We start from the raw sequence: 21,978 nt of genomic DNA on the forward strand, positions 1-21,978 counted from the left end.
TTTTGCCTATCACCTGTCCAGCTCTTGGCTCCATCCCTCCCCCTCCTGCCTCCTCCTATCATTTTGGATCTCCCCCTCCCCCTTTCAAATCCCTTACTCACTCTTCCTTCAGTTAGTCCTGATGAAGGGTCTCGGCCTGAAACGTCGACTGCACCTCTTCCTAAAGATGCTGCCTGGCCTGCTGCGTTCACCAGCAAATTTTATGTGTGTCTAAACCTTAGTTTTTTTTTAAGCATCTCCCTCATCTGTTAAGGCACTTCTCAAAACAATTCTTTGATCAAAGTTTTGAACATCTCCAAGTATCACCCTGTGCATCACAATGTCAACTTTTTGTTTGATATCATCTTCTAAGATACTTTGGTGGTTGAATGGACATTCATAAATAATATCATTTAGACCAAAACACAATATTCAAATAAATGATCAAACTTTAAGATTCTACTCAAAAGTAAACTGAAACCATTAAAAACAATGGTTATGAAAAAGATTTCCTCCATGTGCAACACCAGCATTGTGGACATCATCTTCCGCATTCAACTACATCTACATTTACTGTGACGTTGACAGAAGTGTCTCGACATGCTTTATAGGCACTTTAAATGAGTCACTGAAATATCCTCAGGCACTGTAGAAACTAAAACATGACAAATTGACTGCTTGATAGAATTATTTTCCATTTGAGGAAACAAAGGACTAGATCACAGGATTTATCACACTTGTCTCTTAGAACAATCTGAAGCACATTAGGAAATTCCAGTATGCCTGGAAGCTAACATTATTAATAATAGCCCATACAGCCCTCGTTCTCCTCTACCATTCAGCAGCATCTTGACTTAACCCCAACTTCCTGCTTGATCACCATAAATCAGTGTTCAAAAACTTGACCTTAGGTTTAAATAAACTATGGCTTGAGCACTTATAGGCCTCTTTGCCAACAAATTTCAATAATTTACAAACTCCCAAATCTCCCAAAAGTAGTATGTCTTCTATTCAGTCCCAAATACCAACTACATATTCTCAAGCAATTTCCAGACAACCCAGCAAGCGGACATCAAAACTGCACATTGCCTTTCACAGCATTACCTGAATGCTGTGGGCAATTTCTACACGACCTACTTTCCCATCCATCCCTCCAACATGCAGTAACTACACATGTACTACATCCATCTGAGTGCATGCTCCTTTTTAAAGCTACTGTGGTCATCAGGAAAAGCATGGCTGTATAAAAGAAAATTATGAAAAGTTTAAAAGTTCAAGTGGGATTGACAATACAGAAAAAGACTTCAACACAGATGGTCAATATCAACATTTATCATCCATGCAAGTCTCCTCCTCCCCCATTGATTGCAAATATCTCCCCTCTCTCCCCCCATTTATTCAGAGATACCGTGCAGAACAGATCCTTCAGGCCCAGTGAGTCGCATTACCCAGCAACACACCTATTTTACACCGAATCACAAGACAATTTACAATGGCCAATTAACCTACCAACTGGTACATTTTTGGACTGTGGGAAGAAACTGGAGCACCCGAAGGAATCCCACATGCTCATGAAAGGACACAAACTGTGCCAGAGTTGAACTCCATCACCCCGAGCTATAATAGCACTGTGCTATCTGCTATGCTGCCACAGCACTTCTAGAAACATAGAAAACCTACAACACAATACAGGCCCTTCGGCCCACAAAGCTGCGCCGAACATGTACTTACCTCAGAAATTACCTAGGGTTACCCATAGCACTCTATTTTTCTAAGCTTCATACACTTATCCAGAAGTCTCTTAAAAGACCCTATTGTTTCCGCCTCCACCACCATCGCCAGCAGCCCATTCCCCACTCTCATCACCCTCTGCGTAAAACATAGAAATATAGAAAATAGGTGCAGGAGTAGGCCACTCGGCCCTTCGAGCCTGCACCACCATTCAGTATGATCATGGCTGATCATCCAACTCAGAACCCTGTACCAGCCTTCCCTCCATATCCCCTGATCTCTTTAGCCACAAGGGCCATATCTAACTCCCTCTAAAATAGAGCCAATGAACTGGCCTCAACTGTTTCCTGTGGCAGAGAATTCCACAGGTTCACCACTCTCTGTGTGAAGAAGTTTTTCCTAATCTTGGTCCTAAAACGCTTCCCCTTTATCCTCAAACTCTGACCTCTCGTTCTATACTTCCCCAACATCGGGAACAATCTTCCTGCATCTAGCCTATCCAATCCCTTTAGGATTTTATACGTTTCAATAAGATCCCCCCCTCAATCTTCTAAATTCCAACGAGTATAAGCATAGTTCATCCAGTCTTTCATCATATGAAAGTCCTGCCATCCCAGGAATCAATCTGGTGAACCTTCTTTGTACCCCCTCTATGGCAAGGATGTCTTTCCTCAGATTAGGGGACCAAAACTGCACACAATACTCCAGGTGTGGTCTCACCAAGGCCTTGTACAACTGCAGTAGTACCTCCCTGCTCCTGTACTTGAATCCTCTTGCTATAAATGCCAGCATACCATTCGCCTTTTTCACTGCCTGCTGTACCTGCATGCCCACTTTCAATGACTGGTGTATAATCACACCCAGGTCTCGTTGCACCTCCCCTTTTCCTAATCGGCCACCATTCAGATAATAATCTGTTTAATCCTGTTTTTGCCACCAAAGTGGATAACCTCACATTTATCCACATTAAATTGCATCTGCCATGAATTTGCCCACTCACCTAACCTATCCAAATCACCCTGCATCCTCTTAGCATCCTCCTCACAGCTGACACTGCCACCCAGCTTCGTGTCATCCGCAAACTTGCAGATGCTGCATTTAATTCCCTCATCCAAGTCATTAATATATATTGTAAACAACTGGGGTCCCAGCACTGAGCCTTGCGGTACCCCACTAGTCACTGCCTGCCATTCTGAAAAGGTCCCGTTTATTCCCACTCTTTGCTTCCTGTCTGCCAACCAATTCTCTACCCACATCAATACCATACCCCCAATACCGTGTGCTTTAAGTTTGCACACTAATCTCCTGTGTGGGAACTTGTCAAAAGCCTTTTGAAAATCCAAATATACCACATCCACTGGTTCTCCCCTATCCACTCTACTAGTTACATCCTCAAAAAATTCTATGAGATTCGTCAGACATGATTTTCCTTTCACAAATCCATGCTGACTTACCCCTGACATCTCCTCTGTACCTACTTCCAAACACCTTAAAACTGTGCCCTCTCGTGTTAGCCATTTCAGCCCTGGGAAAAAGCTTCTGACTATCCACACGATCAATGCCTCTCATCATCTTGTACACCTCTATCAGGTCACCTCTCATCCTCCGTCGCTTCTGTGTCACTTAAGTTCATCAATGCTATTTCCTGAACTATATCGTTTAGTGGCACAGTCACACCTCTTTCTTGACTTTGAAATCTCAAGTTCTCCAACACTTTAGTAACAATCTTTAAACAAGCTTTATTGGAAAGCCAATCAACTATTCACAGGCCATAAATTAGCAAAATCCAATGTCAATTTTCTATCTCTTAAATTAGCTGTACTCACACAATGAGAACATTGCCAGAGAGAAAAAATAAGATAACGATTACTGAACTGATTGCAAACACAGACAGCACAGTTTATTTTGGAGCCTAGCTGTCAAAATCAAAGAGCAAATAGCCAGTTGAAGGTGAAAAACAATCTTATCATTATAATGAAAAGACAGTGTGAACATGTATTGAAGAAATTCAGAAATATTCAATTTGGTAATTCCAATCCAAGGTATTGTATGCACAATTAAACCTGAAATTAACAGTTCCAGATCTTAATATTAGCTTGTAATGCAGGATGGAGAATATTTTTAGTTAGACTCTTGGGGGGGTCAGGGCAAGAAAATACAAGGAAGGAAACCCAATTCAAAAGCTTTCAAGTCAAGCATCCATTTTCTGGGTAGGTTCAAAAGAGTGGAAAAAAAAACTTCTGAACATGTAAAATGATCAAATAGTCATTCTTTGCACACAGGATTCACAGTGCAATTGCACTTAATGTACAGTGCCTAAAGTATCCACCCCCTTGGAAGTTTTCATGTTTTATTGTTTAACAATATTGAATCACAGTGGATTTAATTTGGCTTTATTGACACCTAGTGTCAAAGTGAAAACAGATCTCTACAAAGTGATCTAAATTAATTACAAATATAAAACACAAAACAATAGATTGCCTAAGTATTCACCCTACTTTAATATGACACACCAAATCATCACTGGAGCAGTCACTGGACTTTAGAAGTCAGATAACACTGGACAATTTTTTTTTCCAAAAGTGTTGCTTCCTCAGAGTTTTATTTTGTGATAGACTGCTTGAAGATGAACACAAGTATAATTTCAGACTTGTATCATGTAGGAATTTGGAGAAACAACAAATTAACTTTTATTGAATATAATGTGTTAAATTGCATAATGGTGCTGATGCTTTGCAATAATTCAAGCAAGTTAAAAATATTTTGTTAATGATTTTCATTTGTGCTCTGGATGAGGCCCAACAATAATTCGCCAGCATTGATGGATTCCAGTTGCCCTGGTATCTCCACGACCGCAACGTCCTGGTGAAACCTTTCACCATGCTCATCACTAACAGCACCAAGATTTGCAAGGAAGAAGTCTAAATGGGAATGCAGAAAATGAATCTTTAGTGACATGTTGCATTTCATGGTTTTATATGCTTGAAGCATGCTTTCAATCAGCTGCATGTAGTTTGGTGTAGATGCCGAAAAAAATTTCAACAACTTCCTTGAATGCTTTCAATGTGATTTTCCCCAGTCCCACTAGAAATTCTTCAAATTGCCTGTCATTGATGACCTGTTTGATTTGTGGACCAACAAAAATGTTTTCCTTAATCTTGGCATCAGTTATTCTGGGAAGCATCTGTCTCAAATATCATAGAAATTTTTGTGCCTGGTAGATAGCAAATTTCATCCTTACAGTCCTGAAACCAATAATTATTACTAATATCTGTCCTGCCATGCAGCAGCCACGTCGCCTAAGCATGCCCAAGCCAGATAGGAACCTTTCCAGCTTACATTGTAGGCAACATTTTAATTGACTTGAATTCTGAATTGAAATAATAAACATAAGTTTATTTAAAAAATGGTGCATGATAAGGAAATTTCATGGTGATTTTCATGATCAGTAGCCCAAAATTCATAAGATACACCTAAAGGTATTCAGGAAGCAAAATCTTTGTTGTCTAGTGTAATTATTTAAATGGAGAACACCTGTGTGCAGTCAAGGTGTTTCGATTGGTTGCAGTAAAAATACACCTGTATATGGAAGGTCCAACTGCTGGTGAGTCAGTATCCTGGCAAAATATACAAAATAAAAACAAAGGAACACTCCAAGCAACTCTGAAAAGGTTATTGAAATGTTGTCAAGAGACGGATACAAGAAAATTTCCCTACAACAACTGTTGCCAGGTGCTTCACCAGCTGTAGCTTTATGGGAGAGTAGCAAAGAGAAAGCAGTTTTGGAAAAAATACTCCCATGAAGGCTCACCTAGAGTCTGCCAGAAGGCATGTGGATGACTCCGAAGTCAGCTGGAAGGTCCCATGGTCTGAGGAAACTAAAATTGAGCTTTTTGGTCAGACAAAATGCTGTTTGGCGTAAGCCAAAACCGCACATCAAAGACACACCATCCATACTGCGAAGAACAGTGGGGGCTGCATTATGGTGTGGGGATGCTTCACTGCAGCAGGCCCTGAAAGGCTCAGAAGGCAGAAGGTAAATTTAATGTGTCAAAATACAGGGAAATCCTAGAGGAAAACCCAATGCAGTCTGCAAGAGAATTGTGACTAGGGAGAAGATATGTTTTCCAGCAAGACAATGCCCCCAAGCATAAAGCCAAAGCTACACAGGAATGGCTTAAAAAACAAACTTAATGTGCTGGAGTGGCCAAGTCAGAGTCTAGACCTCAATCCAACTGAGAATTTGCGGCTGAACTGGAAAAGGGCTCTTCACTCATGATCCCCATGCAATCTAACAAAGCTTGAGCAGATTTGTAAAGAATAATGGGGAAAAATTGCAGTGTCCAGATGTGCAAAGCTGATAGAGACTTATCCACACAGACCCAAAGATTTAATTTCTGCCAAAGGCGCATCTACTAAATACTGACTTGAAGGGGGTGGAATACATATGCAATCAATTGCGTGATGTTTTATATTTGAAATTAATTTTGATCACTTTGTAGAGATCTGTTTTCACTGACATGGTGTCTTTTTCTGTTAATCAGTTTAAAAAACAAATTAAATCTACTGATATTGTAAAACAATAAAAAATGAAAACTTCCAAGGGGGGAATGAATACTTTTTATAGGCACTGTACATGAATCATGCCATGTTACAACTAGCAGCAAACTAAAAATAAAAGGGGAAAAACTTAATGTTACTAGTCCAATTTTTTTTTGGACTTGCAGGTTCCAATGATCATGCTACATCAGTAAATGGAAGTAGCTTCTTTAAAAAAAAACAAAACAACAAAGGATGGTTAATCTCTGTAATTTTCATGCTTTTTCCTGTGAAATTAAATAGTACAAAGTGAAGATAGCAAATTGCTTTCCAATATATGTGGTTACGTTGCAAAGAAGCACTGGAATGCAATAATGCACAGAAATTAAAATATCCAAAAACAGTACAATTCAAGCTATTCTCTGCAGAATCTAACTCTGTCCATTTTAAGGTTAGCACTGAGGAACTTGTGTTCTGCTGCAAGGATTTACACCAATTCGCTCGCTCTACTTTATATACAGAGTAAAATACATTGAAATGTCTCCAACAATTTCAGAGATAATGAAAATAAGAATCTTTCTACAAATGTGAGACATCCCAGAGCCGTGAATAGAAATTAACAAGAGTTCAAAGTAAACTTATTATGAAAGTACATATGTAAATCAAAGACTAAGATTGAACTTAATATACATTCAAAAGACATAAGAGTTTAAGATTCTGTGCTGTGTCAAAAATTAAATGAAACTCAGTCACAGACATTATAGCCCACCCTAAATCTAAACGCACACACTAAACATTGAAAAATAATCAATGCAGTCAAAAGATATTTGGTCCACTGCAAACATGAAGCAGGAAATACTTTCAATGTAAGAGCAACTGTGAAAGCTGCAATTCCAATGAAATAATTAGGATTTATGAGCATTTTGACACAAAGCACAATCTAATATGATGCACCAGTGTTGGCCTTGAGTTTTGCATTATTGAAGGAGCTGTCTCCTAGGTGAGATATTAAGCCAAGATCTCACTGGTCCTCGTTAATGGATACAGACAACTGCATGGTTCTTTTTGCAGGACAAAGAAATAATGTCTGGTATCCTGGCAATATTTATCCTTTAGTCAACATCATGAGAACAGATTAAGATATTAACAGATCCCCGGTTGTGATAGTTTGGTGTGAGCAAATTGTTGTGTTACATCATACACATTAGAAATAACAAATGCTTTTGACATAAACTACAACAGAAACTCAACGTTTTCCAAAGCATTGTTAAGCTGTTTGCCATCAAGACCAATAATCCAATACAAAAACTGGATCCCAAAAAGCCTCGTTAAAATATAAGATTCAAGAACAGCCTTCAAAAAGATACAGGACACAAGCCATGGGGAAGTGTTGAAGGGTAGGAAGAGACAAGCGAGGTGACGGAGAGTGGAGGGTTAAAGTGAAAGGAGGTCCAAGCTGGAGAGAGAAAGTGGATCCAGGAGAAGAGGGGGCTAAACATAAAGAGTACAATGGAAGGTGCATTTACAATGGATGAGGAACACAAAGGGCATAAGGGCAGGATTGAAGACAGAAGGGTAGAAACAGTTTGAGAGAAGTCAGTTCAGTACCCTGCTAGAACCGAATAGGGAAAATAGAGAGGTAAGCCTTCAACTGCTACAAGCTACTGAACCAGGTACAACTAATGAATCTACAAGTTACATTTGCATGGATTTGGTCATATTTTCCATCCACTCTTAACTATTCTAATCTTTGCAACCAATACCATATAAATACAGCAAAGAAAACAAGAGGACACTGACCCTTTTGATTCTCTTTAGCCATTGACCATCACAGCTATTCAGCAAGTTGCCTGCATTATCAAGACCAATGAAAATATCAATCATAGCAAAGATGGGAGTGTTTCAGGAAGCCTTAAACTATGAAGTAGTTTTAATGAAAGGAAATGGAGAGAGGAGAAATTAGTAACTGCAAAGCCCACACCAACTTAAAAAAATACCTGCATGGAACTTGGACGAACTCAGCTGCGTCAAAGTGTCTTTCCAATTATTGTACCATGGAACACTAGCTTTTACTGAGCGATCTGATGGAAAACAGAACATTGTATTAATGACCCATCAGTGAGTTAAGAACTTATTTAATGTTTTTAAATAGACCAAAATCAGGCTTTTGTTAGCAACTTAGAGCTAACAAAACTATGGTTCTAAAATAACAAAATTTCAACTTCTAAATACATTAACAAAATACAGTGTCCCACTCTTAGAATATAATCCAACAATCCTCGGGAGGCATCCAGCTCATACCACTGCCAATGCTACTAAACACAAAAATGCTGCGTCAACTAATCAGCAACGCCTATTCTGGTGTGTTCAACAAGTGACTGGCGTTAAAAGATCATTACAGCACCCTCCTGATGAACGGTCTCCACCTGAAACGTCAACTATTTATTCAATTCTAAAGATGACTCCTGACCTGTTAAGTTCTTCCAGCATTTGAGTGTGTTGATTTGGATTTCCAGCATCTGCAGAATCTTGTTCGCAAAATTTAAAATCTATTTTTAAATTTATGGATGTGAAAGAAAAAGCTAAGAAGAAATCTTTTATTAATTAAGAATGCTTCAGTGCACATTTGCGCAGGCAGACTCCATTGAACTTATTCCTCTGGTGGTAAGGATCATGGTTCAATAAATATACATTGAAATGTATTCAAATGTATTTGAATAACATTTTATAAAGACCAGTTAACATGGTATTTGTATAACTTTTTCCACGCATCTATTAGCATACTTCATGCCATGAAGTGTTCCCATTATACAATATATTAATCAGGGACGAAACTTACATTTCACCAGCCATCACATTAAGGGTAAACCATAGAAGATAAACACCTTTGAAGTCTCTACTAGCTAGATTATGTAAAAGGTCAACCTATCAACCTTGAATGAAGCCAAAGACACTTCACCAAATCCAATAATGGTGCCTTCAAATGTCAAAGTAAATTAGAGATTGCAAAAGGACATTTTGCTTACATTTTTAGCCACTCCCAACATGGAGACAGCACAGAGGCTTTGTGGGTGAAGTTACTGCCACACAGCTCCTGCAAAACCACATTGGATCCTGCTCATCTGTGCAGTTTGCACACCGTGATCGTACGTTTTCATCCCCACATGCTGATTTTTTCCACACAATGCGAAGGTGTGCTGGTCGGTTAACAGGCCACCCCAATTTAGTTCTAGCCAGCATAAGTGGCAGGAGACCGTGCAAGTGTGGGTTGATTGGCATGAGAAGGAATCAGTTACAGCAGGAGTTCCCAACCTTTATGCCATGGACGCTTACCATTAACTGAGGAGTTTGTGGACCCCAGTTTGGGAAGCCTTGAGTTACAGGGAAATAAGCGAGAGAATAGGTCTGATGGGATTATTCTGCTGAAATAGACTTGAAAGATAACATCGTAGAAGGCTATGTCGTAAAAGGCATGAAAAATGGGAAACATGCAAAACAAATCAGCCACAGATGCAAAATGCAGAACATGAGGGATCCAGTTAGGTAATAGAATTCTAAAAGCAGAAGAATGCAGAAAAAGAACATCTGAAACAGAAAGTGCAGGACACACCAAACAAGTCAGATAGATTCAATAAGAGTATCATTAGCCATTTTTCGCTCATAGATGCTGTCCAACTTGTATCTCCAGGAATTTCTTTTACTTAAACAAAGACATTGCTGCAATAAACAAATTGGAGAAACTGGGCAGATTAAGTAGCATCCATGGAGTCATTTGAGGTAAGACCCTGTAATTGAGAGTATGAAGGGAAGATAGTCAATAAATAGAGGTGAGAGGAAAGGGAGAGGCAGGAATTGTCAAGCTATAGGTGGATCCAGGTGAGGGGGGAGTTGATGGGCAGATGGGGGGGGAGGAGTTGGGAGTGTCAGAGTCAAATTAAAGAGCTACAGACTATGGAATTTGGTAAGAAGGGAAGGTGTGAGGATGCTAAGCACAAGGAGAACAGTGATGGGGTATGGGTGGGGGAAAAGGAGAAATGGGAGTTTGAGTGAGTTGATTGCAGGGGTGATAGGAGATGGAATTAGGTGGGTAAAATTTAAAAAAACCTGGGAAACAGGGGGCTTAGAGATGCAAGTAGGATTTGGAGTAAAATGGTGTGTGCAAGAGGGCCATAATGGATCAGGAAGAGAGAAAGGAACGGAGGAGGTATATGTTACCTGAAATTGGAGAATTAAATGTTTGTGCCATCTGTTGTAGATTATTCAGGTAGAACGTGAGATGCTGTTCCTCTAATTTACGTTTAGCCTCATCCTGGCAGTGATGGCCAAAGAAAATAGGTCAGTCTTGAAATTGGGAGGGGAGATGAAATAGCTTGCAACACAAGGAACTCAAGATGACCATCACAGGTGCTCAGCAGTTGCCCAGTCTGCAGATATCAGATGGAGACCTGGTGGGATTGCATTGCAGCTTAAGGATTCTCCCAACTTTAGGAAGCTACACCAGAGCCTTGAATGTAAACAAAAGTCCTGCAAAACAGAATTCTCTAAAGGCAGTTTAGAACAAGCTAACAAATTTCACAATACATGCCGGTGATAATAACCCTGGTTCTGAACTGCCAAATCATTTAAGCTGCCTGGTCCCATCGACCTTCACATGGCCCGAAGCCCTCCATACACCTCTCATCCTTGTACCTATCCAAACTTCTCTTAAAACATCGAAATCACACCCCCCTCTTGCAAAGGTAGTTATTTCCACTCTCAGCACCCCGAGTGAAGTTTCCCCTCATTTTACCTTTCACCCATGACCTCCAGTTGTAGTCTCATCTAACCTCAGTGGAAAAAGCCTGCCTGCACAACTCAGTTTTCTACACCTCTATCAAATCTCACCTCAATTTTCTACATTCTTGGGAATAAAGTCCTAAGCTATTCAACCTTTCCCTATAACTCAGGTCCTCCAGCTGGCAACATCCTATACTTTTTTAAGCTTATTTACACCCTTCCTGTAGGTAGGTACACAATACTATAAATTAAGCATCTTATACAACTTCAACATAACATCCCAACTCCTGCACTCAACATTTTGATCTCCGAAGGCCAATGTGCCAAAAGCTTTCCTTACAGCCCCATCCACCTGTGACACCACTTTCAATGAATTATGAACCCGTGTTCTCAAATTCCTTTGTTCCTTTGTTCTACTGCACTCCTCAGTGCCCTATCTCTCACTGTGCTAGACCTACCCTGGCTGGTTCTCCCAAAGTGCAACACCTCAAACTTGTCTACATTAAATTCCATCTGTCATTTTTCAGCTCACTTTTCCGGCTGGTCCAAATCCCACTGCAAGCTTTGATAGCCTTCCTCACAGTCCATTGCACCCCCAATCTTTGTGTCATCTGCAAATTTGCTGATCCAGTTAACCACATTATCATCCAGATGGCTGATGTAGATGACAAATATCAGACCCAGCACCGATCCCTGCAGCACCCCACTAATCACAGGCATCCAGTCAGCAAGACAACCATCTACTACCACTCTATGGCTTTTCCCACAAAGCTAATGTGCAATCCAACTTGCTCCTGCATCCTGAATGCCAAGCGACTGAATGTTCTTGACCAACTTCCCATACAGGGCCTTGTCAAATGCCTTGTTATTGTCCATGTAGACAATACCCACTGCCTTGCTTTCATCCTGGTAACTTCCTCAAAAAAACTCTACAAGCTTGGTTAGACAGGACCTACCACACACAGAGCCATGTTGACTATCCCTAATCAGTCCTTATATGACCAAATACTCATATCTGGTCCCTTAGAATACCTTCCAATAACTTTCCCACTACTGATGTCAGGCTCACTGGCCTATAAATTCCTCACTTAATTTTACAGTCTTTCTGAAACAACGAAACAATGTTAGCTATCCTCCAATCCTCCAGTACCTCACCTGCAGAAGAATGATTTATATATCTCTTCTAAGGCCCTTGTAATTTCTGCACCAGCCTCCCACAGGCTCCAAGGAAACACCTTGTCAGGTCCTGGGGATTTGTTCACCCTAATTTGCCTCAAGACAGCAAACACTTCCTCCTATGTAATCTGTATTGGGTCCATGACCTCACTGCTGCTTTTTAACTCGGCCTACGTTTTATCTAGGGCCACTTTTGCTTGGTTATATTACCAAATGAAGTCGGGAAAAGCCAAACAAATGGAGTTGAGGCATATTAGGAAAGGTAAAGACGAAAAACAAATGACTCCCCTGAATGATCTCACGGTGAGACCTGTCAAGTGGAGAGACTGCAGAAGATGGGGATCTCCTCCTCGGAGCTTTTCAAAGAACACCTCCAACAACATTCACCTCACTTGGACGAAGCACCTTTCCAAAGTAACAGAAGCACATGCAATACCTGTTCAATGCGATTGCAGCAGGACTTGAACAAATTGGAAGAACAGCCAAAAAAAGTGGCCGATGGAATACAGTGTTGGAAAATGTATGAAAATGCATTTTAGTGAAAGGAACAAAAGAACAGACTATTAATTAAATGGAGAGAAAATTCAAACATCAGAGGTGCAAAGGGACTTAGGAGTCCTCATGCAAGAGTCCCAGAAGGTTAATTTACAGGTTGAGTCTGTGGTAAAGACGACAAATACAATGTTGGCATTTATTTCAAGGGGAATAGAATATTAAAAAAGATGATGCTGAGGTTTTATAAGTTACTGGTCAGGCCACAAGGAGTATTGTCAACAGTTTTGGGCCCCATATCTCAGAATGGATTTGTGATTAGAGAGAGTCCAGAGGAGGTTCATGAAGTTGATTCCAGAAATGAAGAGGTTAACATGAGGAGCTTTGGGCCTGTACTCACTGGAATTTAGAATAATGTGGGGGGATCTCATTGAAACCTACCAAATGTTGAAAGGACTTGATAGGGTGGATGTGGAGAGGATGTTTCTTCTGGTGAGGGTGTCCAGAACTAGAGAGCACAGCCTCAAAGTTGAGGGGCGACCCTTTAGAACGGAAGTAAGGAGGAGCCTTTTTAGCCAGAGAGTAGCAAACCTGTGGAATGCTCTGCCACAGACAGCTGTGCAGGCCAAGACAGTGGGTATACTTAAAGGGAAAGCTGATAGTTTCCTAATTAGTCAGGGCATCAAAGGATACGACAAGAAGGTAGGTGTATGGGATTGAGTGCAATCCGAGATCAGCCATGAAATGGCAGAGTAGACTTGATGGGCTGAATGGCATAATTCTGCTCCTATATCTTATGGACTGAGTTCCAGGGAGATACTGGGCAGGCTAGGACTTTACCCTTTTGTGTGGCAGATGGAGAGGGGATGACCTTACAGAGGTACGGTATGAGATCGTGTGTAGCATAGATAGAGTATACAGTCTCTCTTCCCAACCCCCCCCCCCCCCCAACAGCAACAGTGAATCAAAAACTAAAGGGAATACATTTAAGGTGAGAGATGTGACCTTAAAAGGAAATAGGTGGTTTATGCTATAAACTGCAAGTGGTAGAGGCAGGTACAAAAACATCTTGAAGTCTTTTGAACAAGTACATGGACAGAAAAGATTTAGGGGGATGTGGACTAAACACGAGCAAATAACTAGCTTAGATCAGCATCTTGGTTAACTTGGATAAATGGATGAAACAGCCTGTTTCTGCTCTCTGACTCCAAGGTTAGGATTCTGTTCATACAAAAGTGGCAACACTCAAATGCTAGAGGATTTGAAGCTCAGAAAATTATGAAAAGGAAGTGGAATGAGCACATGCATCAGAATGAGGAAGCTTCCTGGTATTGATGTAAAATCAGCTTGCATTGTGCTTACATTATGCATTTACTTTCATTACGCTTCTTCCACTTCCTCACCCTTCTGTTCATGAAAATAACTCCACATTCTTTACCTCCAAAACTAAAGTTGCCAAAGTTCTCCTGTGGGAAATCTGATCTGACAAAATGCTAACTTTGCACAGAACTACTTCCCCTTACTGAACTTCCTGTAAATTTGAAACTCATGTCCCCTTCAGCTCCGTTCAATGTATGATTTCTACTCTTCACATTCTGATGCAGAGATCTTAGTTGAGTCACTCATGAACAGATTCCCAGAAAGCCTGTCCCTCAATCCAGTTTGGTGAACGACCCATTTCCATTTTTCTCAAATTCCCAAAAGTACAGAAGGACCTTGTTACAAAATCAGACAGTACGTTTTCCCCATATAAAGGGTATGTAAGATTCATGCAATTTTACTTGATCACAACCAACCAGCTGCTCAACTCCCTAACTTCCTCCATGAACAAAACACACAAAAATGTTACTGATCAAGTTAGTGAAACAGATTTTTGAGAAAATCGAGTCCATACAGGGCCTGCAGTTTGAAACTGCCTGTGTCATACACGGAAAATTATTGGACTCCCTTGATTCAAGAGACGTCTAACATGAATGGGATTAGAAAATTGTGGCAATGTCTGCCTGGGCTAACAGCTGACAAATACAAGAAGAAAGTGGCAGAAACCATGAATGCTGCAAATCTAAAATAACAATGACAGAAGCCACTCAGCATACAGGCAGTATCTGTGGAAAAAGAAACAGAGCTGATGTTTCAGGCAGAACACTCTTTTGTCAGAACGGGGAAAGAAAGAAAACATTTTAAGTTGCTGAGTAAAAGGGAGAAATAGTTAAGACAAAAGAAATCTCTAGGGCAGGGGTCCCCAACATTTTTTGCACCGCGGACTGGTTTAATATTGACAATATTCTTGCAGACCAGCCGACGGACGGACGGACGGTGGGGGGGGGGGGTAATCACGACTGCAATATAGGTGATAAGTCAACTATAAGTCACTTTTAAGTGGCTAATATACTCAAATTTTGTTTCTAAAATGGTTTATCTAACAAATTTAATATTAAACACAGTGTATATTTTCTTCACATGAATATAGTGATAAGTCAATCATGTCACTTATAAGTCAATAGCATCATAACATTTTAAGTAACGTTTGGATATTAAACATACAGTGCATATTTTCCTCGTATGAACATATAAAATCAATGCAACACACCAATATCACTGAATCAGTGGGAGCCCTGGGCTTGTTTTCCTGCAACAAGACGGTCCCATCAAGGGGTGATGGGAGACAGCGATACTCGAAGGGGGTTCCTTATGACCAGTCTATTCCGCAATTTAGTTTTCATTGCATTCATTGCAGAAAACCCCCTTCGCAGAGATATGATGTTGGAAATGGAAGCAACATTTTCAGTGCTTTCGTGGCTATCTCAGGATATTCAGCCTTGACTTTGATCCAGAATGTTGGCAGAGATGTTATGTCAAACATACTTTCCAGCCCACCATCATTTGCAAGCTCGAGGAGTTGATCTTCTTCCTGCGCTGACATGGATGATTCACTGGGGACATTCACAAATGGGTCACGGACCCATTCCTTTGCATGCCTTGGGTCACTTGCGGTTGGGAAGTAATGCTCGAGTTCTGTCAGCAGCGAAGATAGGTGATTGCGCACCAGCTGTGAGAAGGACGGTGCAGCCTCAGTCTCTCCCAAAGTAGTCATACTCATACTTTATTGATCCCGTGGGAAATTGGTTTTTGTTACAGCTGCACCATAAGTAATAAATAGTTAAATAGTAATATGTAAATTATACCAGTAAATTATGAAATAAGTCCAGGACCAGCCTATTGGCTCAGGGTGTCTGACCCTCCAAGGGAGGAGTTGTAAAGTTTGATGGCCACAGGCAGGAATGACTTCCTATGACGCTCTGTGCCGCATCTCGGTGGAATGAGTCTCTGGCTGAATGTACTCCTGTGCCCAACCAATACATTATGTAGTGGATGGGAGACATTGACCAAGATGGCGTGCAACTTAGACAGCATCTTCGACAGAATCCCAGCTAATGTTGGGAACATGTGAAATATGCCCCTGTCCACTCACCGTCCCCACAGTCCCAGCTTGGCTTTGAAAGCAGACACTTTCTCTGCCAACTTGAAGACAGCTGTCACTCTCCCCTGGAGTGACAAATTGAGTTCACTGAGCAGGTTGAAGATGTGACACAGATAAGCGAGTTTGCTATCCACTCCTCATCACTGAAGTGTGCTGCCAGTGGTGACTTTTTTCCTGAAAGAAATCTCTATAGCTGCTCTCTTAACTCAAAAACCCTGGCCAGGGCTCTCCCCCTTGATAGCCACCTGACTAGTGTGTAAGGGAAGACCTTTGTGCTCTGCATCCACTTCTTCGCAAAGCTGCTCAAACAGACGTAAGTTAAGGGCTTCTGCTTTGATGTGATTGATAACTTCAACAACGTCACTCAATACGCTGTTAAAATCAGATGACATTTTTCAGCTAGCCAGCATTTATTTCCCTGTGTATGACAGTGTGTAGACTGGCATTCAGGAGCAACCTCTGACTCGGGTAGTGAAACCAGACAGCCGTCCAGTCATAGCTGCAGCTCTGTCTGTGCATATTCCAAAACAGAATGACCAGTCCAGTTTACCTGACATGTAGTCATTCAAAGACTTGAATAGTTCTGCCCCAGTTGTGTTAGTTGGCAGCAGCAGTGCACGCAACATATCCTCGTGCACATCGTCTTGAAATATTTATGGCACATAAACCAGCAGTATTGCCTTGGTGTCGACATCGGTAGACTCATCGACCTGGATAGCATACCATAGTGACTCGTTAAGCCGTTCCAACAGCTGTGCTTCGATGTCCTCCGCTATGTCATCGATTCTTCATGAAACTGTGGTAGCTGAAAGAGAAACCCATGCCATCTTGTTAGCTGCAGTTTCTCCCAACAGTTCACAGCACGTCCTTGGCAGCAGGCAGAATCAATTCTTCAACAACAGTGAAAGGCTTAACCTTAGCAATATGGCTAGCCACTAAGTACGACGCTCTCAGAGCAGCAGCATTTGTGGAGGTGGTGGCTCTCAGCACTTGCTTCCGACCCGCTTGCTCACGTTTTTTCCGCTCAAGAAATTCAACAGGTTTGTCTTTAAGTGCAGGGTGCTTGTACTCAAGGTGCCGAAGCAGTTTTGAGGGCTTCGTTGCCTCATGAGACAGCTTGTCTCCACATATCACACACACAGGGGGCTTGGAGCGTGCGAGTCACCGGTCGCAATAAAGCCATATTTTATGGACGACTCGTTATATTTTCTGTTGAAGGAAGCTTGCTTTTTTTTTTGCAGTCTCAGCCTCAGCTGTCTCTGCATTATCATCATCGTTAGGCCTTTTATGTCCCCTACCACCTCTTCCAAAGAAACTCTCAAGCAACGTTTGTTTTTTACTCATTGAGTAGTTGTAGGTTAATGACCGACTGATGACCTCGCGTGCATTTAAGTTCAACAGTGGGCGTGACAGGGAATGAGCATAGGTGCAGCTGACTCATATTGTTTAATATCGCTAAATCATATAGTTTCCTTGCGGCCCGGTATCAGTCCACAGCCCGGTGGTTGGGGACCACTGCTCTAGGGGGCACAAAGGACTCCAGATGCTGGAAATCTTGAGCATCAAAACAAAAACAATGCTATAGGAACTCAGCAGGTCAGGCAGCATCTATGGAGGGAAATAAACAGTTTTGAACAGAGATCCTTGATCTGAATTCATGAAGTCTTGAATGAATTCATAGGATGAAAAGCATCTGTAGGAGGAAATAAACTGGACAATGTGAATTGTCAAACAGATTTGGCTTGTGGCTTTGGCTTCTTCAAAATACAAATATTGAAAACAGCCAAGTAAGGCTTTATCAGTAGAGAACATCCTTCCTAATGTGTAATGGCTAAAACTGAATATCATTGTTCAGATGGGTCTCATTAAATAACGAATTTCATCTTTAGCAAAAGCTTGCTTGTTTTTACACTACAGTCCTCTCATAATCCGAGACAAAATCCTATGCCTTTCTTATAATTTTTTTAAATTGTACACATATTCTTCCAAGTATTTGCTCCTAAACCACATTTAAAATCTATAATGCCCCATCATTGTTACAAAATGCACTAATTAGCTGACGCAAATTTGATGCATTCTGTAACTACCATTCTATTAATGAGCTCAAAGTCTATTATCTCCTTCACCATTCATTGATTCAGGAAAGAATAAATAGCTTAGACTTCACCCAGCGTATACTGGAAGCTAAATGGCACTGCTGATGCCAAAGAGTTGAGAATATAACTGAATACCATGGATTCTCTATTGTAATTACTTCTGAATTTCCTGCACCCAACATATAAATTTGAAACTCACATCCCCTTCAGCTCTGTTAAATGTGTAATTCCCACTCTCTGCACCAATGCAGAATCCAGCTGAGCCACTCTTGAACAGATTCCCAGTAAGCCTGTGCCTCCAGAGTTTGTTGAACAATCCATTTCTATTTGATTTAAACTCCCAAAAGTAAAAGATAGTAATTCTCTCCAGCTTCAATTTCAAATCCAAAATACTTTACAGAGAAAAAGGATTTCTGCAAATATGTTTTTAATCCTGTCCTCGTTGGCATAATTTAATTGATCCGCCACTAACAACTATACTTTCAGCTGCCAAGGTTTGTTTATTTTTATTTAGCAATACAGCATGGAGTAGTTCCATCCGGCCCTTTGAACCATGCTGCCACAGCAAAATCTGACAAACCCGGTTAACCCTAACCAAATCACAGAACAATTTACAATGACCAATTGGCCTACCCAGTAGGTCTTTGGACTCTGGAAGGAAACCAGAGAACCTGGAGAAAACCCACATATTCCACAGGGAGGACTTAGTCACCTTGTAGAACAGCACCGGAACTGAACTCCAAACTCAGGAATGTCACAAGCTGTAATAGCATTGCACTAAACACGGCACTACTGTGGCGGATTCCCATTCTAAATTTTGCCATCCCTTCATCCTCTGACACTTAAAACTGATCGAAATCTTGGTAATTTGCTCATGTGTTTTAACATGAAACTGTGCATGACAATGTGGCTATTAAGTGCCTGCGAAGTTTGGCTTCATGTAAAATATTCTACCATCAATACCTTGAAAATGCAGGTGATTCAACACTTATCCTTTCATTCTCCCTTCTCATTATCCAGGAACCTGGTGACACACTTGCACTTCGGTTAATCTAAACTGATGCAGCTGATAAGCACAATTTTTGCTCTCCTCTACATCACAGCATAGCACCATCACTTAATCCACAGTGCAGCCTTGAGCTCCTTTGTTTCATACTATTTTAATTCATTCCACTCCAACCTAAATTGGTAAATTAGTTTATTGTTGCCATATGTACTGAAGGACAGTGAAAAACTTTGATTTGCCATCCATACAGATTTCATCACATGTGCATTGAGATGTTACAGAAAATGCATTGCAGGCAAACAATAAGGTGCAAGGCCATGATGACAGCTTGTGAGGTCAAAAATCCATCTTATATTAGGAAACAGTTAATAGTTTTAACAGCATGATAGAAGCTGCCTTGAGCCTGGTGGTACGTGCTCTCAAGCTTTGATATCTTTTGTCTTATGGAAGGAGTGAGAAAAGAGAATGCCAAATTGATTATATTGACTAGTTTACTGACGCAGTGAGAAACAAAGACAGAGTCCATAAAGGGGTGGATGGTTTCCACGATGTGTTGAACAATGTCTACAACTCTGCAATCAAGAACCTCCCACACTAATAGAACAAGGCCAAATGCAAACATGAGGAACAACGTGGGCACAATACAGCCTTCCAAGTTTAATACCGAATTCTCTATCTGGAGGTAACTTGCTCTTTCAATCGGCTTTATACTGGCCACTTTTGCCAGTTACATTACTGTAATTTTCATTCAGTTTTTCTCTCCATTAATATTATTCCGCCCACTGGGCACATCCTAGAGCTTTGCTAAGAGCAACACATACTGTCACATCGACACATTTGGTTTCACTTAGAGATATTCCTTTTTTTAAATTCACCCTTCCCATGAGACTGCAAGATTGTAAGACAGAGCAGCAGAATTATGCCATTGGTCCATTGAGTCTGCTCTGCCATTCGATTCTGGCTGATTTATTTTCCCTATCTCCATTCTCCTGCCTTGTCCCTGGAACCTCTGATGCCCTTACTAATCAAGAACCTATCAACTTCCGCTTTAAATATACCCAATGACTTGGTCACCATAGCGGCCTGTGTAAATGAATTCCACAGATTTACCAGCCTCTCACAAAAGAAATTCCTCATTTGTTCTAAAGGGGTGTCTTTCTATTCTGAAACCGTTCCCTCTGGTGCTAGACTCTCCCACTATTGGAAACTTTCTCTTCACATCCACTTAGGCCTTTAAATATTAAGTAGGCTTCACTCTGCTACTAAACACGAAATTGTTTTCTTTCCAGTTCTGTTCTTAGACCTGAAGTGTTAACTGTTTCACTCACAGATGCTGCTGACCTTCTGTGCTTCCATTAACTATTTGACACTTCCAGCATCAGTTTTTTAAATATTTTTTTCAGTACTTAATGATGGAAAGTCTACATCCATAACTCCAGGTAGCTTCTTAATTATTGCTTTATTTATTTTCTGTTTTGCTACATGTTGCATTTGTGCTTAAGAGACTGACCAGATTCATCCATAAAGCAATACTCTAATCTCTCTCTATTTGAATATTAAGCTTTTTTATCTTTCCAACCAAAGTGCCAAGCTTCTCCTTTGCCCTCATTATAGACAAGTGAAATCTATCATCATATGCAAAAGTATGGCAAAATACAGGTATAATGGAAAATTTTTTTGAAGCAGCATCATGGGAAAATAGATTTAGGCTACACATAAATTGTAAGTTACACAAGACAGTGAAGAGAAAGGATGTGCAAAACTAGACAGAGCAAAAACTATCATTGTGCTATTAAGGGATTGGCAAAACAGATGAAACAAGGAATTTTTTTTAAATCTATGAACTGGAAAGCAATGAGGCAGCAGAAATACAATAAGTTATAACTGGATAAACACGCAAGAGAAAAACATTTCTGAGAATCTTTGAGGAAATTGCAAAGTGGTGGGATTAATAGAGCAGCACTACTAAAGAGCCAGCCGAGGCATGACAAGCCATAAACAGATGCAACACTTTGGGTTTTACATGTAACAAAACTATTTTTAGTTCAGTCTGCCATGGTCTGGTTCATGAAGTCCGCATTCCGGTTCACAGTCCGGTCCATCAACCCTTGCTCCAGGTTTTCCTGTCTACCCTGTTTCTGTTCCTGTTGAGCACTAATTGAGGCAGCTGATTCTCATTGGGGCGGGGTACATAAATACCTCCAGAGACCAGGGCGTGGCTGCTGGATTGATCTTGTCCTTACTCCTTCTATCCCTTCCCCTGCCTTCTATTTCCACACCTGAAGCCTTGCCGCGTCTTGCCGGTAACTCGCGCCTCGTCTCGCCTGAAGTCTTGTCTTGGAGCCACCCTGCACCTAGCTCCCTTCCTGTCCCTTGCCTCCACCGGGTAAGTCAGGCCGTCTTGCCATTACCCTGCGTTGGTTCTGTCCCTTCCTGTCCCTTGCCTCCGTCAGGTAAGCCAGGCCATCTTGCTGTTACCCTACGGTTGGTTTTGCCCCTTCCTGTTCCTTGCCTCCGTCGGGTGGAGATCCGTGCCCTGCCCAGGAGGAGCTTCAAGACCCCAAGTCTCGAGCCGCACCCCAAGCCAAGCTTCAAGACCCCAAGCCTCAAGTCTCTAGCCAAGCCTCACCTCAAGTCTCAAGCCTGAAGACCCCAGCCTCGTCCTGCCTGCCAAGTCACGTCCTTGCCTAGTTCTGGGGTCC

The 21,978-nt window shown here is 41.2% G+C and overlaps 1 protein-coding gene across 6 annotated transcripts in view; it reads right to left on the bottom strand.

Moving 5' to 3' along the window:
* The window catches only part of trappc8 (trafficking protein particle complex subunit 8), a 165,896-nt gene that overhangs the window by 126,323 nt on the left and 17,595 nt on the right, over nt 1-21,978 (bottom strand). For 4 of the 6 annotated variants that reach the window (XR_011885978.1, XR_011885979.1, XM_072257868.1 and 1 more), the window contains exon 3: nt 8,247-8,330. The exons of 1 other annotated variant lie outside the window; for it this stretch is intronic. Coding sequence is in view for 2 of the 5 variants with exons in the window: in XM_072257868.1 (XP_072113969.1) it covers nt 8,247-8,330 (84 nt within the window). In the remaining 3 variants the exon portion in view is untranslated. Of the gene's footprint in view, nt 1-8,246; nt 8,331-21,978 lie in introns of those variants that run through there. One more of the 6 variants, XM_072257903.1, reaches the window with a different exon arrangement.

The sequence above is a fragment of the Mobula birostris genome, chromosome 1 (genome assembly GCF_030028105.1).
Source record: "Mobula birostris isolate sMobBir1 chromosome 1, sMobBir1.hap1, whole genome shotgun sequence".
Classification (NCBI taxonomy): domain Eukaryota; kingdom Metazoa; phylum Chordata; class Chondrichthyes; order Myliobatiformes; family Myliobatidae; genus Mobula; species Mobula birostris.